The 24,249-nt window shown below is 46.9% G+C and overlaps 8 protein-coding genes across 8 annotated transcripts; 7 read left to right on the top strand and 1 right to left on the bottom strand.

The window, feature by feature from the left end:
• Positions 1-3,011: 3,011 nt before the first annotated feature.
• Positions 3,012-3,227, top strand: HD556DRAFT_1231570 (uncharacterized protein; the record flags this gene model as incomplete). Its single annotated transcript, XM_041297438.1, has 1 exon — positions 3,012-3,227. A coding segment is annotated over one exon (216 nt), but the record flags the coding sequence as incomplete, so codon positions are not given.
• Positions 3,228-4,008: 781 nt separating this feature from the next.
• Positions 4,009-4,362, top strand: HD556DRAFT_1231370 (uncharacterized protein; the record flags this gene model as incomplete). The annotated part of the gene is made up of 1 exon (XM_041297425.1): positions 4,009-4,362. A coding segment is annotated over one exon (354 nt), but the record flags the coding sequence as incomplete, so codon positions are not given.
• Positions 4,363-6,069: 1,707 nt separating this feature from the next.
• On the top strand, positions 6,070-6,963 carry HD556DRAFT_1231639 (kinase-like protein; the record flags this gene model as incomplete). The annotated part of the gene is made up of 5 exons (XM_041297449.1): positions 6,070-6,249; positions 6,305-6,335; positions 6,393-6,430; positions 6,489-6,698; positions 6,748-6,963. The coding sequence occupies 5 exons, from the start codon at positions 6,070-6,072 to the stop codon at positions 6,961-6,963; spliced, it is 675 nt and encodes a 224-aa protein (XP_041163655.1).
• A 1,368-nt stretch (positions 6,964-8,331) lies between these two features.
• On the top strand, positions 8,332-9,428 carry HD556DRAFT_1534484 (uncharacterized protein; the record flags this gene model as incomplete). The annotated part of the gene is made up of 5 exons (XM_041309565.1): positions 8,332-8,523; positions 8,711-8,870; positions 8,997-9,119; positions 9,140-9,219; positions 9,255-9,428. Exons 1-5 carry the CDS (start codon positions 8,401-8,403, stop codon positions 9,426-9,428), a joined length of 660 nt encoding a protein of 219 aa, XP_041163654.1. The 5' UTR covers positions 8,332-8,400.
• A 546-nt stretch (positions 9,429-9,974) lies between these two features.
• Positions 9,975-10,130, top strand: HD556DRAFT_1231682 (uncharacterized protein; the record flags this gene model as incomplete). The annotated part of the gene is made up of 1 exon (XM_041297452.1): positions 9,975-10,130. A coding segment is annotated over one exon (156 nt), but the record flags the coding sequence as incomplete, so codon positions are not given.
• Positions 10,131-14,217: 4,087 nt separating this feature from the next.
• Positions 14,218-15,248, top strand: HD556DRAFT_1439661 (uncharacterized protein; the record flags this gene model as incomplete). The annotated part of the gene is made up of 4 exons (XM_041305992.1): positions 14,218-14,494; positions 14,540-14,746; positions 14,795-14,899; positions 14,953-15,248. 4 exons carry the CDS (start codon positions 14,218-14,220, stop codon positions 15,246-15,248), a joined length of 885 nt encoding a protein of 294 aa, XP_041163652.1.
• A 2,242-nt stretch (positions 15,249-17,490) lies between these two features.
• HD556DRAFT_1457666 (P-loop containing nucleoside triphosphate hydrolase protein) lies at positions 17,491-18,395 on the bottom strand (the record flags this gene model as incomplete). The annotated part of the gene is made up of 4 exons (XM_041308157.1): positions 17,491-17,551; positions 17,608-18,031; positions 18,081-18,315; positions 18,363-18,395. 4 exons carry the CDS (start codon positions 18,393-18,395, stop codon positions 17,491-17,493), a joined length of 753 nt encoding a protein of 250 aa, XP_041163651.1.
• A 1,900-nt stretch (positions 18,396-20,295) lies between these two features.
• HD556DRAFT_1457665 (uncharacterized protein) lies at positions 20,296-21,630 on the top strand (the record flags this gene model as incomplete). The annotated part of the gene is made up of 7 exons (XM_041308156.1): positions 20,296-20,432; positions 20,528-20,682; positions 20,717-20,745; positions 20,804-20,996; positions 21,109-21,185; positions 21,353-21,414; positions 21,471-21,630. The coding sequence occupies 7 exons, from the start codon at positions 20,296-20,298 to the stop codon at positions 21,628-21,630; spliced, it is 813 nt and encodes a 270-aa protein (XP_041163650.1).
• Positions 21,631-24,249: the final 2,619 nt, after the last annotated feature.

Below are 24,249 nucleotides of genomic sequence, written 5' to 3'. Positions count from 1 at the left end.
GTCTGAGAATAGAAAACAAAGAATAACCCAGCACCACGAAATAATACTAATCATTGGCATGATCACTGCGCGTGGGGTGATGCGTAGAAACAAGCACACGGTAAGAAAGCTCGGTGTACGTTAATGATCTTGCTTCATGGAGCGCTAGGTGAGTCACTACGCTGCAATTGGGCCATATTTAATTATAACAGAGGTAATCCAAGTCGCACCTCTTGTTCCGTGCACATTAAATGAGGGTTCGTGATCGTCGATTTAGAAGAACCAACTTGTGTAATCTTGGACCCTATCGTCATACTTGCTATATTGCCGACCGCTACTTGGTTGTGTTGGTCATGTGTCCAAAACTATGGCAGTACGCGTACTAGTACGGCCGTTCAATCTGTCTCCTGCAAATGAATGAAATGATATAGGATCACGCAGGCTACTTCTGTTCTAGCAATGTGTATTGTCTCAAGACAAAAACAACGCATGACTAGTCACTGTTGTGCTGTGGCGGTCAAGGGAGAACGGTCATTAATGCCCATTCCAACGGGACTTCCGTTCAATCCGGACTACAGCATTACCAACCAGACTCGGACTTGTCAAATTTACTGTGCATGACAGGTAGAACGCCCAAAGAAGGTGATTAAAGCGGCATAGAAGTGACTATTGTTGCGGACAGTGCTGCTGTATGGAAGCCCGTCGGGTGGAGTCAGCCGGATACAGCATGCTCTATCATATTGCGGATTCAACGGAAGAGAACGGGGGACGTCTAGCACGGCTTTTGATTCACTGCCTCTGTTACTAACTTACAAAAGGAGGTGCTATTATACCATTGTCTTATTGTTTCTGCGCTCAGCCTGCCTTGTTAAAAGAGCACAACGCACGAGTCTACTGACCTAAATCATTCTTCCATTCTTATCCCACTGCAGGTCCTTGTTACCGAAGGTCGGGAGGAAGTCGTTTGTGGAGAAGCAGCCTGTCTGTCATTATCGCTACCACCGGTGGTGATAAGATAGCCCTCGACAACCGGCAAGTCCATGATCATCGTACCCTGTGACAACGCACTTCTTCATGCGACTTTCAATGCAGCCTATTCGACCTTACGGGATTGTATCCAAGGACTCACCTCATCCGATAGCGCACGGTAGTTTCGGGGATGTGTGAAAATGCACCTATACTGCATCTGACCCGTCAAGGCTCGGAGGTAAGAACGCTACACATATGGCTGTCCAGTAATCTGAACGCATGACAGGTAGCAGTCAAATCTATAAGGATCGATGTCGCCGGTGACGATTTGAGGGCCAGAGTTACTCAAGTACGTTTTCGGTTTCCCCTTTGCATGTGACACGCATGCTCGCTTGACAGAGACTCCTGGGCAATTTGCGGAAGCAACCGCCATCACGAAAATATTTTGCTTCTGCGTGGTTTCAGTCACGAATTTGAGCTGCTTTCAGCGATAATTTTCCCATGGACACAATGGCTCACTCACCGCATACCTTGGACACCAGTTCACAAAATCAACCATCAAACGAACATACGAGCGTTGCGTTGCTCAGGCATGCTCGTACATTCGTTTGATGATCAATTCTGTGAAATGGTGTTCAAGATATGTAGTGAGCGAGCTATTGTGTATCCATGGGGAAACGGTCGCTGGAAGTAGCCCAAATTCGTGACTGAAACCAAGCAGAGGCAAAATATTTTCGTGATGCAGTCGCTTCCGTGTACGGAAATCGCCCAAGAGTCTCTGTATGTTTCATGGGATTGAGACCCAGGCTGGAGGGGAGATATCCTTATGTATATGTATATACGGCCATGTACATAGTATTGAAGCTGTTCTAATAAATTATATCAAGCTTGACTGAGTCTGCCGCATGATCACACTATGTAGTATACTAGGTTCCCGCGACGAAGAGTCGTTTCTACGTTATGTACCTGCGTAGGGAATTCAGCACGTTCAATGCGACATTTAAAGTGCGGGTGAGTTCAATAAACCAGGTTTGCCCTTATTCTACCTTTAGGCCGTTGTTATCAGAGCAGGCAAGACAGCTACGCTAGCAGCATCAGAGCTCTTTCGGAATCATAGTAGTGTAAGTACAAGGTAATTAGTACGTACTAGTTACCATTAGCTCTGAGTTTGCATCGGCGTGAGTGGAATTTGGCTAAATAAGAGTGATACGCAGTTTCTTGGCTTACTCGTCAACTTGCTCATGTATAACGCCATGGAGACTTCGTCTTTCACAACTATTAGTAGCTCAGGAACCAAAGAAAGTGTGCGGCTGTAGGAGTAATGATTAACCGAGTCAAGGCGATGTGATATCGACTTGTTTGCTTCAAGTACGTGTAATATTGCTTCCTGTATTATCAGGAACTTACCTCTTCGATTTTGAAATTTGATCAAGGAACGAGGGCACTCGGATGATTATAATTAATTTAGACTGATCGACAGTAAATATATATATATCTAACTGTGCGAAGCTCAGCACAAGTACTTTGTGAGATCCGGGACCATAGCCGGAACCTTGAGCAGTTCATGACAATTGTATGGGAAGCAGTACCTGATAAGCGAGTACTACAATTGTTTTACGTTGATCCAACGGCATGTTCCTGTATGGTAAATTTCCATGCCTTTGCTTAGTATACGCAATGTGCCGCCAGCAGCCCCCTGAACGTCGATATAAAGGCAGGAGTATTGCAAAGCCTAGTAATCTTGCTCTTGTGATTACCCCCAAGATGTCTGCCCCAGCCAGGCCTCACTGCGCTACCAATGCGACAGATATTCCTTTTCCACCTTGATCTTCAGTAAAGTGGTCCATTATCATTGGCGTCTACATCCTTAATGTAGACGCCAAGGATGGTGAATAACTTTCCAATAGAGTTTCTCGGGCCTCGGCGTCTCAAAAACACTTCTTAGATGACGTCCCAAAGATGGGAAACTAATCAGTGCATGGTCTAGCTAGGGTTAAGGTTACTAATAATCTGAATCGACAGGTTTTCCCACCTACTCTTTAACTTCGCCCCGTCCGGGAAGCCTCTCAAATTTCCTTCGTTCATTTTGGCAGCGGCAAGTGGATACAGCAGAGAAAGAGACACCAGCTTACAGGAATCCTCCACTCCCTCTCACTCGCATTAAGAAAGTCACGAAGAGTGATCCAGATGTGAACTTGAAGGTGTGTCATAAAATGATGTCAAGTGTTCGTAACTACGTTCACACCGAACTTAGTTGCAGGTGTATGTGTTACCAATAAAACGTGTCGTACATATCTCGTTCATCTAGCCTCAAGCTGCTCCTCATCACAATTCTGAACACCATACAAACGATGAAGCTGGCGGCAGTGGTCCTGGATCAGGTGAGGATTGTGATGCAGTTTGTAGCGTTAGACCCTATATCTCCTGTGACTCTGTTTTCTCTCACTCAGGAAAACCGTGCTGTGTGTACGACATCCTTACAATTGCTTTTCACAGCTCCAGTCTCTATTAGCACCATCGAACGCAATACACGCACCGCGACCCAATCAAGCATCCACCCATGTATACTAGTTTTTCTTTCTCGCTTATTGTCGTTCTAAACTGACCTAATGTCGACAGTACATGTGGTTTAGTGCTAAGTGTGCTATGTCGTTATTATATATGTCATTTACTCATTAACTTACAGGTCCCAGAGGCAGGATACGAAGCTGTGAAAGTTGGTCTGGCAGTTGTTTTTGGGTGGGGTGCATGCGCGAAGGCAACGAGATGTGACGCTGATACGAGGTGTGTGGACTTGCGTAAGTGCTCGAGCGAAGGTTGCTAAACGTGTGCAGAAGACTGTATAATTTACTAGTCTTTGGGTGTCAACGGGGTGACTTCGCCGAAGTTTTCCTCTATATTGTGGTAGGACATTCAGCATCTACTACACCGATACCATGCTCTACCCCTAGTGAGCTAAGGCCGCCTCAGAACCATAGCGAGCAATGTAGGCTAATATCAATTTCGTGTGCTTGCGTAGGAGTTCGAGCGAGGGTTGCTAAACATGTGCAGCCGGGTCCACCGTCAACGTCATCAAAGCTATCTTTGCATGAGTCTGATACGCTCGAAGGTAACTTCGTCGATAACGGTGGTCGTACCCTTCTACTACGTGGCGTAAACCTACCTGGCTCCTCTAAGGCACCCATGAACCAGCCTTCTCAAGTCTTAGATGGATTCTGGGAAGAAGCTAAGATTGGTAGCGAGAGCTTCATAGGCCGGCCGCTGAAGCTGGATGACGCGGACGAACACCTCGCCCGCCTGCGGGGTTGGGGTTTTCATATGTTACGCTATCCTGTAACCTGGGAGGCCCTTGAAGTACGTGTATTGCTTCCTGTATTATCAGGAACTTACCTCTTCGATTTTCTGGGCTCCTGAGGAACGAGAGTTCCATTGCACTCGGATAATTGGCTGTATAATCGTTGATCCGATGGCCGCCGCCGCCCCGCCTCAGCACTGATATTTTATAATATAATCAACATTACTGCGCGAGCCCATCGGAGCAAGTATCAATGTTGTATTGCAAAGTTCGGTCAGGAGCATGGAATTCTTCTCTGGCACGTTATGTGCATTCTGATACTGTGGGGGACACAGCTGAGGCTAAGGAACCTTGACCCTTCGAGCTCTGAATCTACACAACATAGCCACTGTGTTTACGCGAGTCTTCAACATTTCAAGTTTCCATCTTGGGTCCGACACGATCCCTCCCATCTCAAGGCTGCTTCCTGTGTTATCATGTCTTGAGACCAGCATATCGCTACGAGCAGACGATTCTAAGTTGGGACCCGAGCTTGAAGCTCTTTCGGTATCACAAGGTAATTATATAATTAGATAGTAGCTCTGCATGCAGCTTTGAATGTTGGTGCTGTACGCCATTCTTCTTATGTACTGCATGGTCTTAGGCGACTACGTCTTTTACAACTAGCCAGTAATCAAAGAAAGTGTGGCTATTGACAAAGTGCGTCTTCTGCAGTGTTAATAATTCTCATGATCAAGGGCCAAGGCGATGTGATATCATCTTATGTAGAAATTATGCTTCAAGTACGTGTATCTTCCTGTATCATTAGGAACTTACCTGGATTTTCTGCACTCCTGAGGAACGAGGATTCCATTGTACTCGGATAATTAGCTGTAAGTATGGCATATCGCTGATCGACACCGCAATTTTATGATATAGTCAACGTTACTGCGCGAGCACTGGAGCATTGAATTCCATTTGGTTGGCAGGAGATCCTCAATTCGTTGGGACCATAATCGAGAGCATGGAAGTCCAGAGTCTCTGGGACATTGTGCATTCTGATTCTGTACAGGACACAGCTGAGACTAAGGGATTTTGAGCAGTTCAAGAATTTCGAACGTAGCCGTAGTACAACGGGAAGCAGTAGTACGTGACACTACACAAGACATTTTACGTTCCTACCACGGCATATTCCTGTAGTCGTGGTAAACATTCTCAGCAATGTAGCGCCTTGGTCTCTACAGCCAGCAGCCTCTTAAACGTCGATATAAAGGCAGGAATCTGGCAAAGTCTAGTATTTATTCTCGTTCTGCGGTCATCCCAGCTGCCCCGGCCCTGTAAGATTTCGACCTCATTACGTTGCCAGGGCGACAGATGAATACTCTTTCCGCGTGGATTTTCAGCCTGAGCGTGCTGCCCAAGAAATGGCGGCAGGTCCAACCGGAAACGGAGACGTCGGGCGCGACACACTTGGATGTAGGCACCAATGATAATGAGTGAGTAGACGGGCTTGTAATACCTTGAATGAAGCTGACTCATGTGCCAAAAATTTCAGACGCCCGGTCGACCTTACTGCGAAGGTCGTGAAGGAATTGGCTTATGCTACTGCCCAGGGCAGTTTCGGTGACGTATGGAAATGCATGGTCTCAGACAAAGATAATAACGTGGAGGTTGGTATGAGTTTCATAGTAAATTCTGACATCTGATGATAAGTTTTAAGGTGGCGGTTAAATGCGTCAGGATCGAAATCCAGGATGACAGTTTCAAGAAAATCGTCAACGAGGTGGGCCGACATGATCATGATGTAGAACACTCGCTTAACGATATGAAAATATTTGCAGAGGTTAATGGACGACTTCTGCAAGTGGAAACTATTGCGTCATGATAACATTCTTTCCTTGTACGGGATTACCTACGGATTTGGTCCAGTACCAGCTATCGTATTTCCATGGATGACCAACGGATCCTTGAGCACATATCTTGGTAAACACTATGACAGTCTCTCTGGGGCTCACAAGTTCAGTTTGGTAAGTCTTCCTCGATGATCATTAGCTGCACCGCAACTTATGAGCATCGTAACAGCTTGATGATGTAGCTGCTGGTCTTCAATATCGTATGCCATGTCATTTTTGCATTGCATTAAGATAAGCTGACAGTATATGGTGCCTAGTCCACTCTAAGGGTGTAGTTCATGCGGATCTCACAGGTGTAAGCAAACTGTGGTATGCAGATTTGTGACGCTGCTCACGTCTCCGTTTCCTCTTAGAGCAATGTACTCATCAATAGGGACGGAAGAGCTCTTGTAGCAGACTATGGGCTCTTAACTACATGTTCCGACCTGAACGGGACCTCTTACATCAGGAGTAATGTACGATGGTCTGCGCCTGAGCTCTTCGAAGTTCCGGACACCGAGGATGCATCTAGCTCACCAAAACCAGAAAGTGACATTTATTCATTTGGATGCATCGCATACCAGGTCTGTCGACAACGTGTATTTGCAACGCTCTTGTTCTCATTTGTGTTAGGTTTTATCGGGCAAGCAGCCGTACTGCAACATTCGCAGTGATCACCAGGTGGTCGTGGCCATCCTCAAAGGTGTCAAGCCCAAGCGTCCAGACATCCCTGCTATCGAAGATTGTCACTGGAACTTTATCGAGCAATGTTGGGTTGAGTCATCACAGCGACCTCCCATTGCTGATGTCCGAGATTTGATGTCTCACTATAGAGATGCTATGCGTTAACCCAGGGCTTACGGTCTTCGCATGTAATCAACGCTGACAAGTTAGACACCGCACGGTATTGTCGAATGTTTGGTTACTTGTACTGATCCTCGTTATATATCGCGTTACTCATGCGTTGCAGATCTTATCTCTTACCTCACTGTTAAATTCCATATGCTCATCCACATACATTATCCGTTGTCTGATCGTCCGCTAGTGTTTGCCGTCTACGGCGACGGCCTTCCATCATTTTTTTCCTATCAAACAAGTATGGCCATCGACTTGTTCCGTGTAAATTAAATTCGTTGATTTAGAAGAACCAACCTTGGGGATCCATAATTCAACCGTCACACTCCAAGCTTCAAGGCTTGCTGTACTGCCTGGTTGTGTTGGTTACACATGAATGGGAATATGAATATATTTTATTTGGCCATCTACATAAGCTGAAATGACATATATACGGGTCATGCAGGCCACTTTTGTTCTAGCAACGTGTATCATATACGTCTCAAGACGATACACCATAGGACTCGCCTTGGCTATGGTCATGTCATAATCACCGTTGTGATGTGATTGGTCGACGAAAAATGCAGTTTCATTGGAGGTCGAAAGTCGAGTACGCCAACGACAAGCCTCACTCTCCACGGTCTTTCACCACGCCAGTGCAATCACTACGCTTTATTCACAGACTCCAGTCGTACATCCCACAGCATCGGGGGGTGTCTTCGCAGTGTTCGTCCCAGCGATCAAATTGACCAATGAACTTTTGCCAGATCCGCTTTCTCCACAAATGAGAATGTCAAGCGTGTCTACGTGGTGCGGAGGTTCTTCAATTTCAGTATGGTTGGACTGATTTGAAGTTAATCAAGAGTTGGACAACACTCACACTAGGCGGTTGTGTGCGAGCAGGACTCGACATTGCAATGATGACTCAAGACAAGAAAGGTATGTCTACTTGCGCCTTCGCTGTGTTCAAGTAGAATCGGTTCTGATCACCAAGCCATGGTTGTTAAACTGATAGAACTATGGCATGGAAGTCGACATTAATATTAATATTGTTGGGGGTACTGCTGAATCGAAAGGATCGCTGAAGTGTGCGTGGCATGTTATTGACCTGTGTTTGCCATCTTATCATATTCCCGTTTAATCGCCTGAACTCAGTGTTTCTGCCCGGAGACCCGCGCACACGTAAAGTCAGCCGGTGATCATACTATAGATCTTTCAATGGAAGAGAAGCGTGGCTTAACGTACGTCACTTTTGATTCACTCCATTCTGTTACAATAACATGTAACCGAGAACCCCTCCTACGGAGGTCATCATGACCTTAGCCCCTATCCCGCCTATACACCGTCATTGGAAGACTTACCGACTCAACGGAGACTCGTAGAGACACCTAGAACGGCCCGGATGCCGTTAGATGACCTAGACCAGCCTAGGCAACATCTGGACGGACCTAGATGGTCCTCGACCCGGATCATGAGGAAGCTCTGCCTCATGATCAGAAGAGAAGCCGCATGCCTCAGCATGCGCAGTTAGACTCCAAGGCATGCTTCGCCTTGAGGACAGATAAGAGAGGCATGGTAAGCCTCATGTATAGATAATCGCCCGCATGGCATCAGATAAGATGCCCTTGTATAGACACACTCATACCTACCTACTGAACGTAGTATTGGTCTGTGCACACGGACGACAGTATATAGAGCAGACAGAATCATGTATATTCCCTACTTGATTCTACTAGGTTTTATCCAGAACTTCCTTTGAAAGACAGTCCCAGTCCTTCAGTCTAAGCCGCACCTTAAGGAAAGCCGATGCTACCTTAAGTGGAACCCCCGAACCTCTCAGTCGAGAGAAGATCCCCGTCTCTCCAGTAGCGAGCCCGCTACCAGATTAGGCAATCCGCCTAGGGAGAGCTCGACCTATCCTAGTTCGTAACACATTCCGACTGATTTGGAACGGGCAATGCCAAAAATGCCTTTTGAGTTCTCGGTACTCTAGGCCGCACGTGCGTGTGTCGCAGATTTCATCTATGAAAATCATTTCGGTTGGGCAGATAAGGTCCCTCTTGCACGTGAAATTCCATGTGTACGCATCGTGCATCTTAAGGTAGAGCTCAAGATATCAAGAAGATATGATTGGATCTCGATGAGCCCGGCTTCTAGGTGGGCATGGGGAGGTACGTACCTCACTCGCTAGTCATTGCGAGATTGGAGGCCATTCAACTTGAACGTATTGGATTATGGTCATGGCAGGCTAGTACGATCTTGGACATGCCGGTAGTCAAACTTAAAGCTCAAGCTTTGTTCGACAGAAAATGAGCACGGTAACGCCTAGTGCTGCCGCAGACTCCGAGGTGCCCCATAAATGGTTGGTACTCCTCTGGCACGAACCTGAACAAGAAGGACGGAAGAAGATTCGGAATCCAGCTGATGAGTCTGTCGCCAGATCGCAGAGCTCTAGAGTGGTGTGGCTGTCCCGAGTCTAGACTTCCAACCAGATGCCAAGCATCCAGGAACCAGGACAGAATTATTTATAGCAACACAATAGGAATGAAATGATGATCGAGATCGGTGTGACACATCCCCCTTAATTACAGCAATGACTCGAGTCACATTCAGAGCACTGGGCATATTCCTGTAGTCGTGGTAAATACTGTCAATGTAGCGCCTTGGTTTCTACAGTCAGCAGCCTCTTGAGCATAGATATAAAGGCAGGAATATCGCAAAGCCTAGTAATTGTTCTTGTACCCCCCCAACTGCCTCGGGCCTATAAAAATCTGGCCTCATGGTGCTACCAATCCGACAGATATCTTCCCTTCCCCCTTTGATCTTTAGTAAAGTGGTCCCTTATCATTGGCGTCTACATCCGTGGACGCCAAAGATAATGGATACCTTTCTAATAGAGTTTCTCGGCGTCTCCTTCCAACGTCCCAAAGACGGAGAGTTAATCAGAATTAAGCATGCCTCTAGGGTTAAGGTTACTAATAGACAGATCTTCCCGCCTACTCTTTAATGTTGCCCCATACGTCTAGTCCGGGAAACCTCTCAATCGTTCATTTTGGCAGCGGCAAGTGGATACAGAGACACCAGGTTACAGGAATCCTTCACTTCCTCTCACTCGCACTAAGAAAGTCATAAAGAACGATCCAGACGTGAACTTGAAGGTATGTCGCTCCATCATAAAATAATCATTCCTAACTACATTCACACCGAACTTAGTTGCAAATGTACGTGTTACCAATAAATCATGTCGTACCTCTCTCAATAAACGTCCATCTAGCCATGTCAAGCTGCTCCCCATCAAGATTCTGAACACCATACAAGCGATGAAGCTGGCGGCGGTGGTACTGGATCAGGTGAGGATTGTGATACAATTTATAGTATTAGACCTGTTCTATCTCCTGGGACCCTGTTTTCTCCCACTCATGACATCCGCCCTGTATCTACGACGTTCTTACAATTGCTTTTCACAGCTGCAGTCTCTATTAGCTCCATCAAACGCAACACACGCACCGCGACCCAATCGAGCATCCACCAATGTATACCATTTCTCTCTCTCGTTTATTGTCGTCGTAAGCTGACCTAATGTCGACAGTACATGCTAAGTGTGATAAGTCGATTATTGTATATAACATTTGCTTATTGGCTTACAGGTCCTAGAGGCAGGATGCGAAACTGTGAGAGCTGGTCTGGAAGCTGTTTTGGGGTGGTGCATGCGCGAAGGCACGAGATGTGGCGCTGATACGAGGTATGTGCTTGTGTAGTAGTTTGAGCGAGGGTTGCTAAACGTGTGCAGAAGACTGTATAATTCATTGGCACTCTGACACGTTACTTGGATCAAAACCACCATCAAATCACTGCTTCGACCCGAAAGGCGATGATGAGCACCGGTGCGTATGCATTGACTTTTCTCGCGCCAACTCAAGCCTTTATAACCCTACATAACTATAGCATTATCTTTCCGGGTATGGATCACTCACTCGATCCCATCTTGATTCAGTCGAATATCTTTGTCAACGATCTCGGATGAGCACTGGCATGTGGCTAACTTCGGGATGGAAGTTCTACTATCGGAGTTGTCTTATTTCTCTTCTTCCATCGGAGGGATGGTGAGATGGATCGGACGAGAGCTTTTTCAAGAATTAAGCAATTTCATGGACCATCCTAGTGCTTAAGGTGACATATATTCCTTTGGGGGTATCATGCTTCAAGTGCGTAATTTTACGTCTCAGTGTTTGTGTCCTCAGCATCGCCCTAGGTCCTTTCTGATAAAGCTCCTTATCATTACTTCCGATGTAACACGCAGATTCCTTGCGACATCTACAGGCATCAAGTCATTGCACCCAGACGCCTCCTGCGTTAATGGAGCGTTATCCAGCAATGCTGGACGGCTCCGAGAAGGGCTTAAACGATGACCTGAATGAAAGTGCGAGGATCTTGTGCGAGAGGACACGAGCGTTCTACAATCGGTCTACGATCTCTCGTATCGATATTTATCTGCAGTTCCTGGTACTGATGAGAGCGGGCGGACGTGCACTTCGACGGTTGCGCGAGCAGGGTGGTGCTCACCTGCTAGACGGGCTGTAATGACTGAAGCAAGAGCTGAACGAGGACGGAAGGAGAATCTAGCTGATCCGTCAACGTCATCAAAGCTGTCTTCGCATGAGATGCTGATCGATCGCAGAGCTGCAGATGCCAGCTCTTGAATGTCAACACAGAGGCAGGGATCTTGCAAATATTCTCGTTCTTCTGGTTATCCAAACTGCCCCAGGCCTATAGAGATCCGACCTCATTAGGCTGCCAGTGCGACAAATACCTTCCCTTCCCACCTGGCTCCTTAGTGTGTTGCCCCCATAAATGGCGGAAAGTCCAACCGGGACTAGAAACATCGAGCTCGACGTACCTGGATGTAGACGTCAATGATAATTAGTGAGTAACGCAGTCTTTGTTGCAGAGTTTCAACTTGAATGAAGCTGACTGACATAGCAATTTTTTCAACCGATTTAGACGATGCGCCATACACTATTGGCTTATCTTGATGCGGTGCGAAAATGACATGATATATGGTATTGAATACCAGCTGCCACATCAGTAAGCTGTTGCGACGCTCGTGAGGTGTGCTACAGCTAATGATCATTGGGGAAGACTTAACAAACCGAATTTGTGGGCCCCAGAGGAACCGTCATAGTTTTCTTCAAGATATGTGCTGGTACTGGACCAAACCCGTAGGCAATCCCACACAGGGGAAGACATGAGCAAATATAGTGAGTAGACCTACCAAAAGCAAAGAGAGATGTTGTGAATGTGGTGGCCGAAGCATACTAAATCGTACTCAAATTCAAATTATATCAGCAAACAAGTTGTGGAGAATCGAATGCTAAGATGGTGTTCCTCGAAGAAGAACTCGTGTGATTCGTGATTCGGAATCTCGCGACGACTAGCCAGTGACTTGCGTTCGCACCTTCCCATGTCACCTAGATGCCAAAATTCATACACCTTAAGGACCTGTCCAAAATGTAGTTTTCATAGATAAAGTTGTTTTCGACACACGCACCCCTTGTAAGCTTGATTCCACTACTTCAATGAGTCTGTACGAGGTAATTTTTGAGTTGAAATTAGTTCGGAGAACTCGAGAGGCACGGACAAGGCGCAATGCAGATCAATAAATGCCGCTGAGTTGCCTGCCCGGGATATGCCGGTAGAACAATCCTGGGCTGACGTCGACGCGTCAGCACAGCTCTACTCGATGATCTCCTTCTCCGCACCAATTTCCATATTTGCGTGGAGGGTTATACTACGGATACTTGAAACATGGATCGTCAGATACAACCAATGATTAATACGGTTCTTACAGTTGGCTCCTCCCCCACACCCCCGGGGCGCTAACTACCCTGCAATACCCACATGCTGTTTGGAGTCTCGGACCGCAGTCTAGTGAGTCAAAAGCCATGCTAGATGCCCTTTCATTGAATCCGCGATATGTACTAGAACCAATGGCCAGTTGATTTTACCCCATGGACCAGCGAATCCTGCACCCGATCAATGCACTTCATTTCACTGGAACAAGATCTTGTGGTCCTTACCTGCACCACCTGCAACAATAGTCACTTTCTTACCGCTTGATCCACCTTATCTGGGCGTTCCAACACCGTGGTGGTGTACACTGGTAGTAAATGAATCGACTTTAATTCTGGTGTGTAACGTTGTAGCCCGAAAAGAACGCTTTAATTCCCGTTGAAATGCGCGTTAATGCAGAAAGTCTGGGAATTGGCCGGTCTATATAGACTCATTACAGACTCCGCATGCAGGACTGCGTGCAGGGTATTCCCAACGTGGTGCTCGTCACTAAAAAAACTCTGATGTGCCGCCCATCAGTAAGTCTGGCCATCGATTTCTTGGGGTTCCGTGCACATAAAATGAGGGTTCGTCGATCTAGAAGAACCAACCTTGGGAATCTGTGATTCGACCGTCACACTTCAAGGTTTGCTATATTATTGCCTAGTTGGAATGAATGTGAATAGATATTATTTGGCCATCTACATAAGCTGAAATGGCATATATACGGGTCATGCAGGCCACTTTTATTCTAGCAATGTGTATGTCTTGAGACGAAACACCGCAAGACTGGCTCATATCAATATGGCTATGGCTATGGCTATGCTGCAGTCACTGTTATGACGTGATAGTCAACGGAGAATGAAATTCTACAATCCATTAACGGAGAATAGGCGCTTAACAAGAACCTGTCCGCAGTCCTGCATGCGGAGCCTGTGATAAGTCTATGCCGGCCCAATGCAAACATGATATCAATCTTGTTATGTGCGGTATTACCTGTGTTTGGTTCAGTACCAGTTATTTTTCTCCTTGTGGATGCATACTGGCATCAAGTCCTGCCTAATACGACAGATAACTTCTGATCGTCTCTGATCGCGTCGTTTTGTTCGAATTGTGTCAAAGTAAGCCAAGTGCGGTGTGCACTTCATTTCAAAAATGGCCTTGACATGAGGCGACCAGTTAGTTTTTGATTCCAAACCGGCCAACCTGCCAAGACGTGCCATGGAAAAGGTGGAACGAACATAAAAAGCCGTCCAATTTCCCAACTCTCACAAGTATCATCCCCCATTCGCACTCGCCTATACATTAGGCTGCAACATAAACAAAGACATGGATTCACGTACATCAACACTACAAAATTCACCGCCTGACCAGTATCTAATACTCCAGTTAATACTCCAGTGCATCCACCGCCTTGACATTTTAGACCAGCGCTTTGACATGTTAGACCGCCGCCTTGACGTGTTAGACCATGGCGTGCGTGAGGCAATGCAGGAGATCTGCAGTGTCAAGAATCCCGTTTGCAATTACCAGTCAGATTTCACAATGGAGCATTCGGGTGGACGTGACGGCACCGTCGACTCTCAAGCTGGAGTCAATGACCTCAATGCCATTACATCGCCTGGATCTTCACATGATAGCCAAATCATGCTACAGCCTGCAGCATTCCATGGAACATCGTCCGGGGTCATGGGATCGCTGTTAGGGGGTACAACAGGTAAGTTGCTTTATAAGCAGTCTTTCCAATACTTACTGTGTACAGGCTTATTGCCCCACGGCGCTTGCAGTTCTCCTATGACAGTTAAGCATTCGGGTGGACATGATAGCATCGTCGACTCCCAAGCTGGACTCAATAGCCTCGATGCTATTCCACCATCTATATCCTCGCACGGTCCCTACATCGTGCCACAGCCTGCACCCTATGAAGTATCGTACGGGGTCACGGGATCGGTGCCAGAGGGTACCGAAGGTAGGTTGCTGTATACGCAAACTTTCCTTCAAAGCTTACCGTACACAGGCTTATTGCTCAACGGCACCCGTGGTTTTGCCAACAATGTAACGCATCAGGGTTTCCCGGCATCCTATGAAATGGATGTCACGGAATCCTCATCAGAGGGTGCAGGTGCTCGCTTCAGTTCCTAGCTTTTCCTTGAGACGTTTACAATATATCCCTAGATTTATCGTTCGATGTCGATGGCACGTCCGATCCCGTGTGTGAGCCCGCTGGGCAACCCGCTGCCCAACAGCTTGGTTCTATTGTGCAAACCGGCCGAGCAAAGGTCAAAGTAGGACGCCCCAAAGTAAAATGCCCCTGGGACAAGTGTCCGAAATTCATCAGCAAGGATGGCCTCAGCCGTCACATTAACGAGGTGCATGAGAAGAAGATTGTGGCTGTTTGTCCAAGATGCAAAAAGGATTTCACACGGACGAATGTGATGACGCACCATGCATGTCCTTGTGAAAGATCCTAGATTATTATCTTGTATAACAAAGCTACCTTGATGGCCAAAAGTTCACCCCTGACTTTGTTTGCTACTTCGAGGGATGCGGAACCATCAATGGGCAGAGAAAGCCGTAATGTAGAGATCTCGAAAGGAACAAGCAAGGCAATGCGCACCGTTGTTTGGAATGTCAAGTGTTTTCAGGGGAGTGCTACAATAGGACATAAACACGAGGTGAAGGTAATGGAAAGGCATGCTCGAACTTTTTCATTCAACTTGCTGGGATGAATTAATGCGGAGTTATTAGGGACCGTTTGGCAACCGCTCGGTTTGGTTTTCATTGGAGACGGAAAAAAGGCGTTCGGAAATGCATCAAATACCTATCACGCTACAAGCAAACTGTGGATAGTGAATCCTGGGATGTGCATGGGGGAAGAGCACCAAACGGCGTGTGGGTATTGCAGGGTAAGTGAGTGGTAGGAAATGGTTAGCGCCCCAAGAGTATGGGGGAGGGGTCAAAGGTAGGATCATTGGTTGTATGTGATGATGATCCGTTTTCCAGGTGTCCATCTAGTATAGCCCTCCACGCAAATATGGAAATTGGTGCGGAGAAGGAGATGCGCTCATAACAAGAAAAATCATGCAGTGTTGATGTAATTATTAGGATTGTTCGGGTGCCTAGACAAGTATACTATCACCAGCATGTCCCGGGCCATGAGTGTTCCACGACTAGTAGTACACCTCCACCCTTGGAGATCTGATCCCTTGGAGGTCGAAAGTTGAACGTTGAGTACGCCAACGACAAGCCTCACCAGCAAGCGGCAACTCAGCGGCATTGATCCACATCGCCTTGTCCACGCCTTTGAAACGGGTTCTTCATATTAATTTTCGCTCACGAATTCGAGGTCCCTACAGGTGTGTGAATTCCCTATACGTGCGTGCATCATTTTGTCGATCAACATATTAATCTTGATCTCATTGAATCTTAGCTCGATGCGGCACGCTTCAACTTGGGCGTCGATCGGATGTCTTAGTGTCGATCTAGACATTTAGGGTGGTAAGCTCATCTTGAAGCCATGCGTAATGCAAGCTTACTTGTGTAAAGACTCGGTTCGGAATGCTGAGCTCGGCCTACTAGGTGGCATATGAAAGGTGCGAGCGCACATCACTGGCTAGTCGTTGCGAGACTCGGATTCCTGGTCTGTTTCTGGGTACTTGGCCCTCTTTCAATCCTTTGTCTAGTCACTTGAACCTTCTGCCTTACACGATTTTCGTACTGCAAAACTCACAACATATACCTCATGTGCCTGCTGCCTACTTGCTTTCATCATGCTGCATTGGTACGAACCACAACTTCACTCATTCATAGTACTAGTTGCTCAAATGTCCCCTACACAACCGCCTTCTACGAAGATCACTTGCCCAGTTACGTGTCCCGAGACTGCCGATGAAGACACTACCACTATTTAATTTGCAACGTCCAGAGGTGTCCCAATTTTTTTCAATGGAGTGCTGTCATACAAAATAGTAAGCCATGCTAAGTAGATACGTGAAGAAAACGACAGCGACTTACCCGGCTAATAAAGGTCCGCTGACGGCCGGATCATTCAGTGTTTCTTGTACCATCGGTGTCGAAACCCATCCACGTGCAATACAATAGGACATGAATGTTTTTCAGCCCTAAATCCATTGTCCGACCCCTGTGTTGATCGAGGACACGAGGACAGGAGGACAGGCTAAGTTGAGTTATATCTACAATGGTTAATCCCACGAATCCGCGCTCCCCAAGCAGACGGGTCACTGACGCCGAGCGAGAAGCTGCAGTATGCGTTCACAAGCACCGTCGACGCGTGGGTGTTCAGTTCCATACGGTATCGCTGCCACGCATGTTTAGGGAAGCAACTCCTGTTATGAACTTCGGACTATTTGTCGTGTTTTGGCACCTACTTGCTGATAATTCTGTTTCGGTTATGTTGAACTTTGTTCCAAGCTACTTTGACTAGATAAGACTAGGTGCAGGTGGTACAGACTTTCAAAGTGCATCCGACGCCGTCGGAGCAGCTGTTACCATAAATAACAATACCGGTGGTAATTCATATTAATTGTGTCTATTGTCCTTTGTACGATGATTGGAGTTGGCACTTCTCCAGTCCTTCACTACGCCAGTACAACCACTACGCTTTATTCACAGACGCAGACTCCGAAAAAGACTCCTTATCATCACCGTCGGCCTGGTCGGGGATGATGATGGTAGTGCCGAAGGCCCTACCGACTAAGCCAAGCAAATGGTAGCTAACACCCGCCTGTACCACCCCCCGCTGTCACGCTGTGTCCTACTTAGTACCAATGTGAGGGAAATACGATATACAAAGTGTGGAATATAACGTACATTTGGACCTCATGAATAGTGCTTTGGCGACACTGCTCTCGGATGAGGTTCCAGACAGCATTGTATGACTGGTTGCGGCGCTCCACAAACATAAGCTCTTCCCTTTCCATCGTAGTGATACAAGCGTGGCCAGCAAAGATCATCCCGTGGTTTAAGATGGTTTTTTCATTGAGCTTCCACCAGTTTTCCATCTCTGGAAGATAAATTTCCAAACATGTGACGACAAGGACAATTGGAACTTTGCTCTTGACTTGGGAACAGATTAACTCGTAGTTCCGGCGGAGTGTCCGAATGTTCTTCCCACCCCGCACACAGTACATGATGAGATGAACGTTGCCTTGCTCCATCAGAGTTCGAAGAAGCTCCTTCAAAACTTTTCGAGCTTCCTTGTCTGAGACCGTCCCTTCAGTGCCCTCATCCAGACCTGCAATCCAGTTCAGTAATAGCCACGAAGAGGGGTGAATTGGACCAACCAGCTGTATCGATAAGCTTTACCTTCAATGTCCCAGCCTGGCGACTTGTCAATTTGTCTGAGTCGTATACATTTGTTCCAGTCGTACATCCCACAGCATCGGGAGATGTCTTCGCGATATTCGTCCCAGCGATCAAATTGACCAATGAACTTTTGCCAGATCCGCTTTCTCCACAAACGACAATGCCGAGCGTGTCTATGTGGTGTGGAGGTTCTTCGATTTCAGTATGGTTGGACTGATTTCAAGTTAATCCCAGCTAAGCAAGAGTTGAACAACACTCACACTAAGCGGTTGTGGGCGAGTAGAACTGGACATTGCAATGCTGATTTGAGACAAGGAAAAAGCAAAATGTATGTCTTGACTTGCGCCTTCGCTGTGTTCAAGTCCCTTCTCTAACCCGATGCCTTTAAGTCTTCTACAAATGAATGAAATGATATAGCATCATGCAGGCCGTTCTGTTCTAGTAATGTGTATGTCTCAAGGCAAAACACCGCAGGACTCGACTCGTTCATATCAATATGTCCATGTTGTAGTTACCCTGGCGGAGAACGAAAATTTACGATTATTAAGGCCCATTCAAACGGGAAGTTCCGTCTACTTGAAGTCGATTCAACGAATGAGGCGGTGATTCAAGCGGCGAGGAAGTGACTATTGTTGCGGGTAGTGCTGCTACATACAAGGAACCCCATCGGGTAAAGTCAGCCGGTTAATTGCGGATCCAATGGAAGAGGACGTACGTCTATGGTGTACATAAATCATTTTCCTTCATGGGGATACAGACGAACCCTAGGCAACTCACCACGCTGCAATTGAGCCATATTTAACACAGAGCTAATCCACTACATGCATCAAAAGCAATCGACAGACTGCCAGTGATAGGAGTTTGCCGGTGATAGTGAATACTTGCAGCACTCTTGTTCTCATTTGTGCCAGGTTTATCGGGCAAGCAGCCGTACTGTAACATTCGCAGTGACCACCAGGTGGTTGTGGCCATCCTCAAAGGTGTGAAGCCTAAGCGTCCAGACATCCCTGCTATTGAAGATTGTCACTGGAACTTTATCGAGCAATGTTGGGTTGAGTCATCACAGCGACTTCCTATTGCTGATGTCCGAGATTTAATGTCTCACTATAGAGATGCTATATGTTAACCCAGGGCTCGCACATAATCAACACTGATTGGACACCGCACGGTATTGTCGAATGTTTGGTTACTCATACTGATCCCGATCGCGTTACTCATACGTTGCGGATCTTATCTCTAGTAGCTAGATCTTACCTCACCGTTAAATTCCATATGCTCATCCACGTTATCCGTTGTCTGATCGTCCGCTAGTGTTTGCCGTTTACAGCGATGGCCTTCCATCATCAGACAAGTATGGCCATCGACTTCTTGGGCTTCCGTGCACATACAATGAGCGTTCATCGATTTAGAGGAACCAACCTTGGTAATGCATGATTCGACCATCACACTTCAAGGCTTGCTATCATGATATTGCCTGGTTGTCTTGGTCACGAATGAATGTGAATATATTTTATTTGACCATTCACACAAGCTGAAACGTCATGTTCACGGATCATGCAGGCTACTTTGTTTCAAATTTCAGCAACGTGTATCAGTGTGTATCATATGTCTCAAGACGAAATACCGAGGACTCGCCTATATCAATAAGGCTATGGCTATGTTATGCTAGTCACCGTTGTGACGTGATGGTGAACGGAGAATGAAATTCCACAATCATTAACCGAGAATTGGCCGTCTATATAGACTTAACACGGACCTGCACGCAGTCCTGCATGCGGAGTCTGTGATAAGTCTACATATATAGACCGGCCAAATTTCCAAACTTTCTGCGTTTAAACGGGAATTGAAGTGTTCTGTTCGGGCTACAACGTTGCACACCAGAATTACATAAAGTTGATTCATTCACTACCAGTGTACACCACAGTGGTGGAATGCCCAGAGAAGGTGGTTCAAGCGGTAAGAGAGCAACTATTGTTGCAGGTAGTGCCGCTGTAAGGACCGCAAGATCGTGTTCCAGCGAAATGAAGCGCAATATTCGTGTTGATCGGATCAAGATCGGATGCCGGATTCGCTGGTGCACCGGGTAAAATCAACCGGCCATTGGTTCTAGTACATACATATTGCGGATTCAATGGAAGGGTGTCTAACGTGGCTTATGTAACGTGACACTAGACTGGGGGTGGAATGGACTCAATGGAGAATGAGTCTACCAACCTAAATGATTCTACTACCTTTCCTATCCCACTGCAAGTCTTTGTTAGAGAACATCGGGATGAAATTGTTGTGGTGGAAAAGCCACCCGTCTGTTATGATAGCTACCATCGGTGGTGGTGAGATCATCAACACCGACAACCAGCAAGTGCATGATCATTGTACCCTGTAAACAAGTTCTGACAATGCACTTCCTCATGTAATTCTAATGCAGCCTACCCGACCTGACAGGATTCGTATCCAAGGAGTCGCCTCATCCAGTAGCGCACGGTAGTTTCAGGGATGTGTGGAAATGCATTTACATCGCATCCAACCGTGGAGGCAAGCATGCTACACGTGTGGCTGTCCAACAATCTGAATTCATGACAGGTAGCAGTCAAATCCATAAGGATTGATGTTGCAGGCGACGATTCCAGGGACAGAGTGACTCAGGTACGTTATCGGCTTCTCCTTTGCATGTGATACGCTTGCTCAAACCTCATGTCTTCAGAGACTCTTGGGCGATTTTCGTGCACGCAAGCAACTGCATCACGACAATCTTTTGCCTTTGCTCGGTTTCAGTCACGAATTCGGGCTACTTCTAGCGATGATTTCTCCCTGGATACACAACGGCTCGCTCACCACATATCTTGAACACCGTTTCACGGAAATGACCATCGAACAAAAGCTCCTGATCGTGACTCGTGAGTTTCCCAGAAGTGCTGTTACATCATGGTATTGATTGGAACCTTAGTTACGGCAAGTCGCTGCAGCCATCAGCTACATCAGTGAATTCATGAGTCCGTGATATCGTAGCCGTGGGAACTATAGGAGGATATAATTCTGCTCCTGCTAAATATGACTATGTATACTACGATAAATTTGAGTTGTTGGTACATAGCCATTAATGTCTGCAATTCTAGATTATCGTGAGGAGTTTATGAGAAAATTGTGACGTCGTAGCGTGATGACCGGTAAGAGATGGAAGCGTAAGTTTGACCCCCTTGTTGAGCATTCTCATTCTCCCATATTTATGTTGTGAATTACAAGGCTATTCAAGGCTTTGTCGTGGAAAACGGTGTTCGCATTGGGCATTAAATCTGTGACGACCAGTAGCGTCAAGTGCGTCCGTTTTGTCACAAAGTTTTGGTATCACACATAATCGATTATCCGAATAGTCTCCATGATGATATGGGCAACATTGCATCTGGTAATGCGGGTGCCTTACCCCCGCAACTGGATAGTACGACGATAGAACCTAAGGTGTTGTCACGATTGGCGCAGGCATGGCACGTGCATAGTATTCAGCTGGCTGGGGAGAGTACAAACGACGTATAAGGGCTCTGAATGCACTATAGTCGGTGTCGTCCTCGACAAATGTGAGGAAGGCATTTTTTTAGAAAGAAAATTCCAGCTCTTCGTCCTCGTCGTCACCATCATGCTCCTCGCCGTCCATTCCATCTGAGTCCACATCCTCTTCATTGTCACATTCCGAGTCGTCATCCTCGTCACTGCAGTCTTCTTGTTGGTAGTCGCCTTCTTGAAAACCCTCGCCGCCATCCAGGTCCTCCTCGTCTACAACATCCATGGCTTCGGTCCCTGTCCAAGTCGGCGAATCTGTACCAAAAGCGTCTCATGCGATCCTTCGAAGTGTGACTGAATGACCCACGCCCAAATGGGTATAGCGCATAAACATGTCTCTATCAACGAATCTGGCTCAAAATCGTGAGCGTTATGGCACAAGGGGTAAGGGATATTCACACTTACATCCCGACGTAGTATTCTTTCCAATCATCTAGCTCCCCTCCAGGACGTGCAAGCGACTTTCCGTGGCGAAGCGAACTTATACCTCTTCCTGAGTGAAATGCAGGAATCAAATGCGCCCCTCTGATGACTTGCCCTGGGTCAAGGAAGCCAAATACATCCGTGTCTGATTCTTCAACAAATGCAACCTTTGGAAGGCGAGCACATTTCATACCAGATCTATGGTTTTGTACGAGTGCCAGCCACCTTACCCACAGAATGTCTAGGTGCCGCTTCACAGGCAGGTGACCGTCGTGAATCCATACCTCCGCGTGATAGATGCCTAACACCCGGGCATACCAGTATGGGTGCCTAGGATTTGTCTCCCCTGACAGCACCATGACATCCCCATGAGTTCGGGGGTTGATGGTGTCATACTCGTGCCTCAAGTCATAAGTGGTGTAGTGCACCTGCATTGTCTGAACCGCATACATTACGTTGTTGGGGATGATCACCGAGTTGCGTTCCTGGTCGGTGAAGACGTGATCACAAAAGGTAATGTCGAGCTCCCGCAACCTATAGAGGATGTGGTCCTTTAATTTTGGCATGAATTTCTGACGAACTCTGTGAGCAGATTACAGGTGCGTCCAAGATAACATCTACCTTGACAGCTGGATCACCCTCATGTTCCCGGATAAAGGTGAAGATCTGTACTGCATTGTTCCGATTCGTTGCGATATGATGATGCTGTTCCAAGGAAGTTGACTGTAGGGCGTCGGCTCCTGACTGATTGCCTGGTGACGAGGTGCCCGCTACTTCTGCCACCCGCTGCAGAACACGACGCCTACGCTCGTGCTTCGCCAGCTGTGCTGGGGTGTCTAATTTATTTGTCACTGGATAAAACGCCTTCAGGGCTCTGTGAGCAAGCTCTCCCTGTGCAAACTTCAGATACATAGCGTGAATGCTAAAGGTACCTACAATCTGAGTGGTGAACGAATCTGTAGTTCCGAAGAACCGGATGGTTCTCACATAATCACCCATCGCATGAAATTTATAAGTACTTAAATTGAATGTCTTCTGGCGTGCCCCACTCGATTCTGCAGACGTATTGTGAGTTTCAGAATGTTGAGCGGCCTTTCGTTGGCGGGCTGCTCTCTCTTTGGGTAGTTCCACAGCGTTAAACGCGGCACAAGTGTGACGTTGGAACTTTCGTAGCATCCCAGACAGGTTTTTGAAGGTTTCTGCCAGAAAAGTAACGCTGGACTCAGAGTGGAGCCTGAGTTTAGCGAGTGCATGCCACTGGGCAAACCGATACAACAAAGATTGTACCACCGCATCATGAGGGGTCGGAAAAAGTCCTTCAAAGGCCGGAATGGCGCACTAAGAGGGTGTCAGCTGGTATGAAGTATAAAATAAATAACTAGAAGACCTGTAAGATATCTTCAAAGTCGCGCGCCGCTAACCTCTTCATCTCAGAGGTGTTGTTAGAAAACTTGCGGATCACCCCATTGCCAAAAGTGGGAATCTGTCGAAATCTATAGAAGATCAGGATTAGACTACTAGTTAGCAGGCGGCAGCGCTATGTGAAATCTCCATACCTGCCGTCCAGGGTTGACACCAACTGACTCCCGCCAGGGATGGCATAGAGCAACCTGATAAGGTGTGTAAGTAGCGCCTTCCAGGTGCCGAGTTCACACTCGTGCATGAAATCGACTACAAGCATGCCAAATGCATCAAGGCCAAGTGGTCCAAGCCTTTTGGCGAACTGATTCTGCAATATATGGCGTGCAGTTAATTCATATAACACAGGGAAGCATAGTTGCACTCACCAGGATGGGCACCCAGGAGCCCTCACCGAGACTATGTTCTACCTTTACGCCGTCGACCGTGCTTCCATTGTAGATAAATTCGCGAGCCTTCACAACCTTCGCCAAAGCGTATACCCGAAGATTTGTCACTCGACTTTTCATATCTTTCACGAGCCCGAGAAAACTAAACAAGCTTTTGGGCGTAAGACAGCGGGGGCAAGGGCACAACCCCATGTCCTTGATGGTTGCAATTAAAACCCTGTAAATTAACGGTGATTGAGCAGTCTTGAAATAGGTATTCAGAGGAACATACTTTTCAGGATAATCTGCAGAATATGTGAAGATTCGAGGAAAGACCCTCCGCCATATTCCATCAGCACATTTAAGAACGACACCGTGATGATAT

Source organism: Suillus plorans (genome assembly GCF_016647745.1).
Source record: "Suillus plorans strain S12 chromosome Unknown HD556scaffold_11, whole genome shotgun sequence".
In the NCBI taxonomy this organism is placed as follows: Eukaryota; Fungi; Basidiomycota; class Agaricomycetes; order Boletales; family Suillaceae; genus Suillus; species Suillus plorans.
The sequence above is the reverse complement of the archived record's forward strand: the minus strand, read 5'-3'. Positions and strand labels throughout refer to the sequence as shown.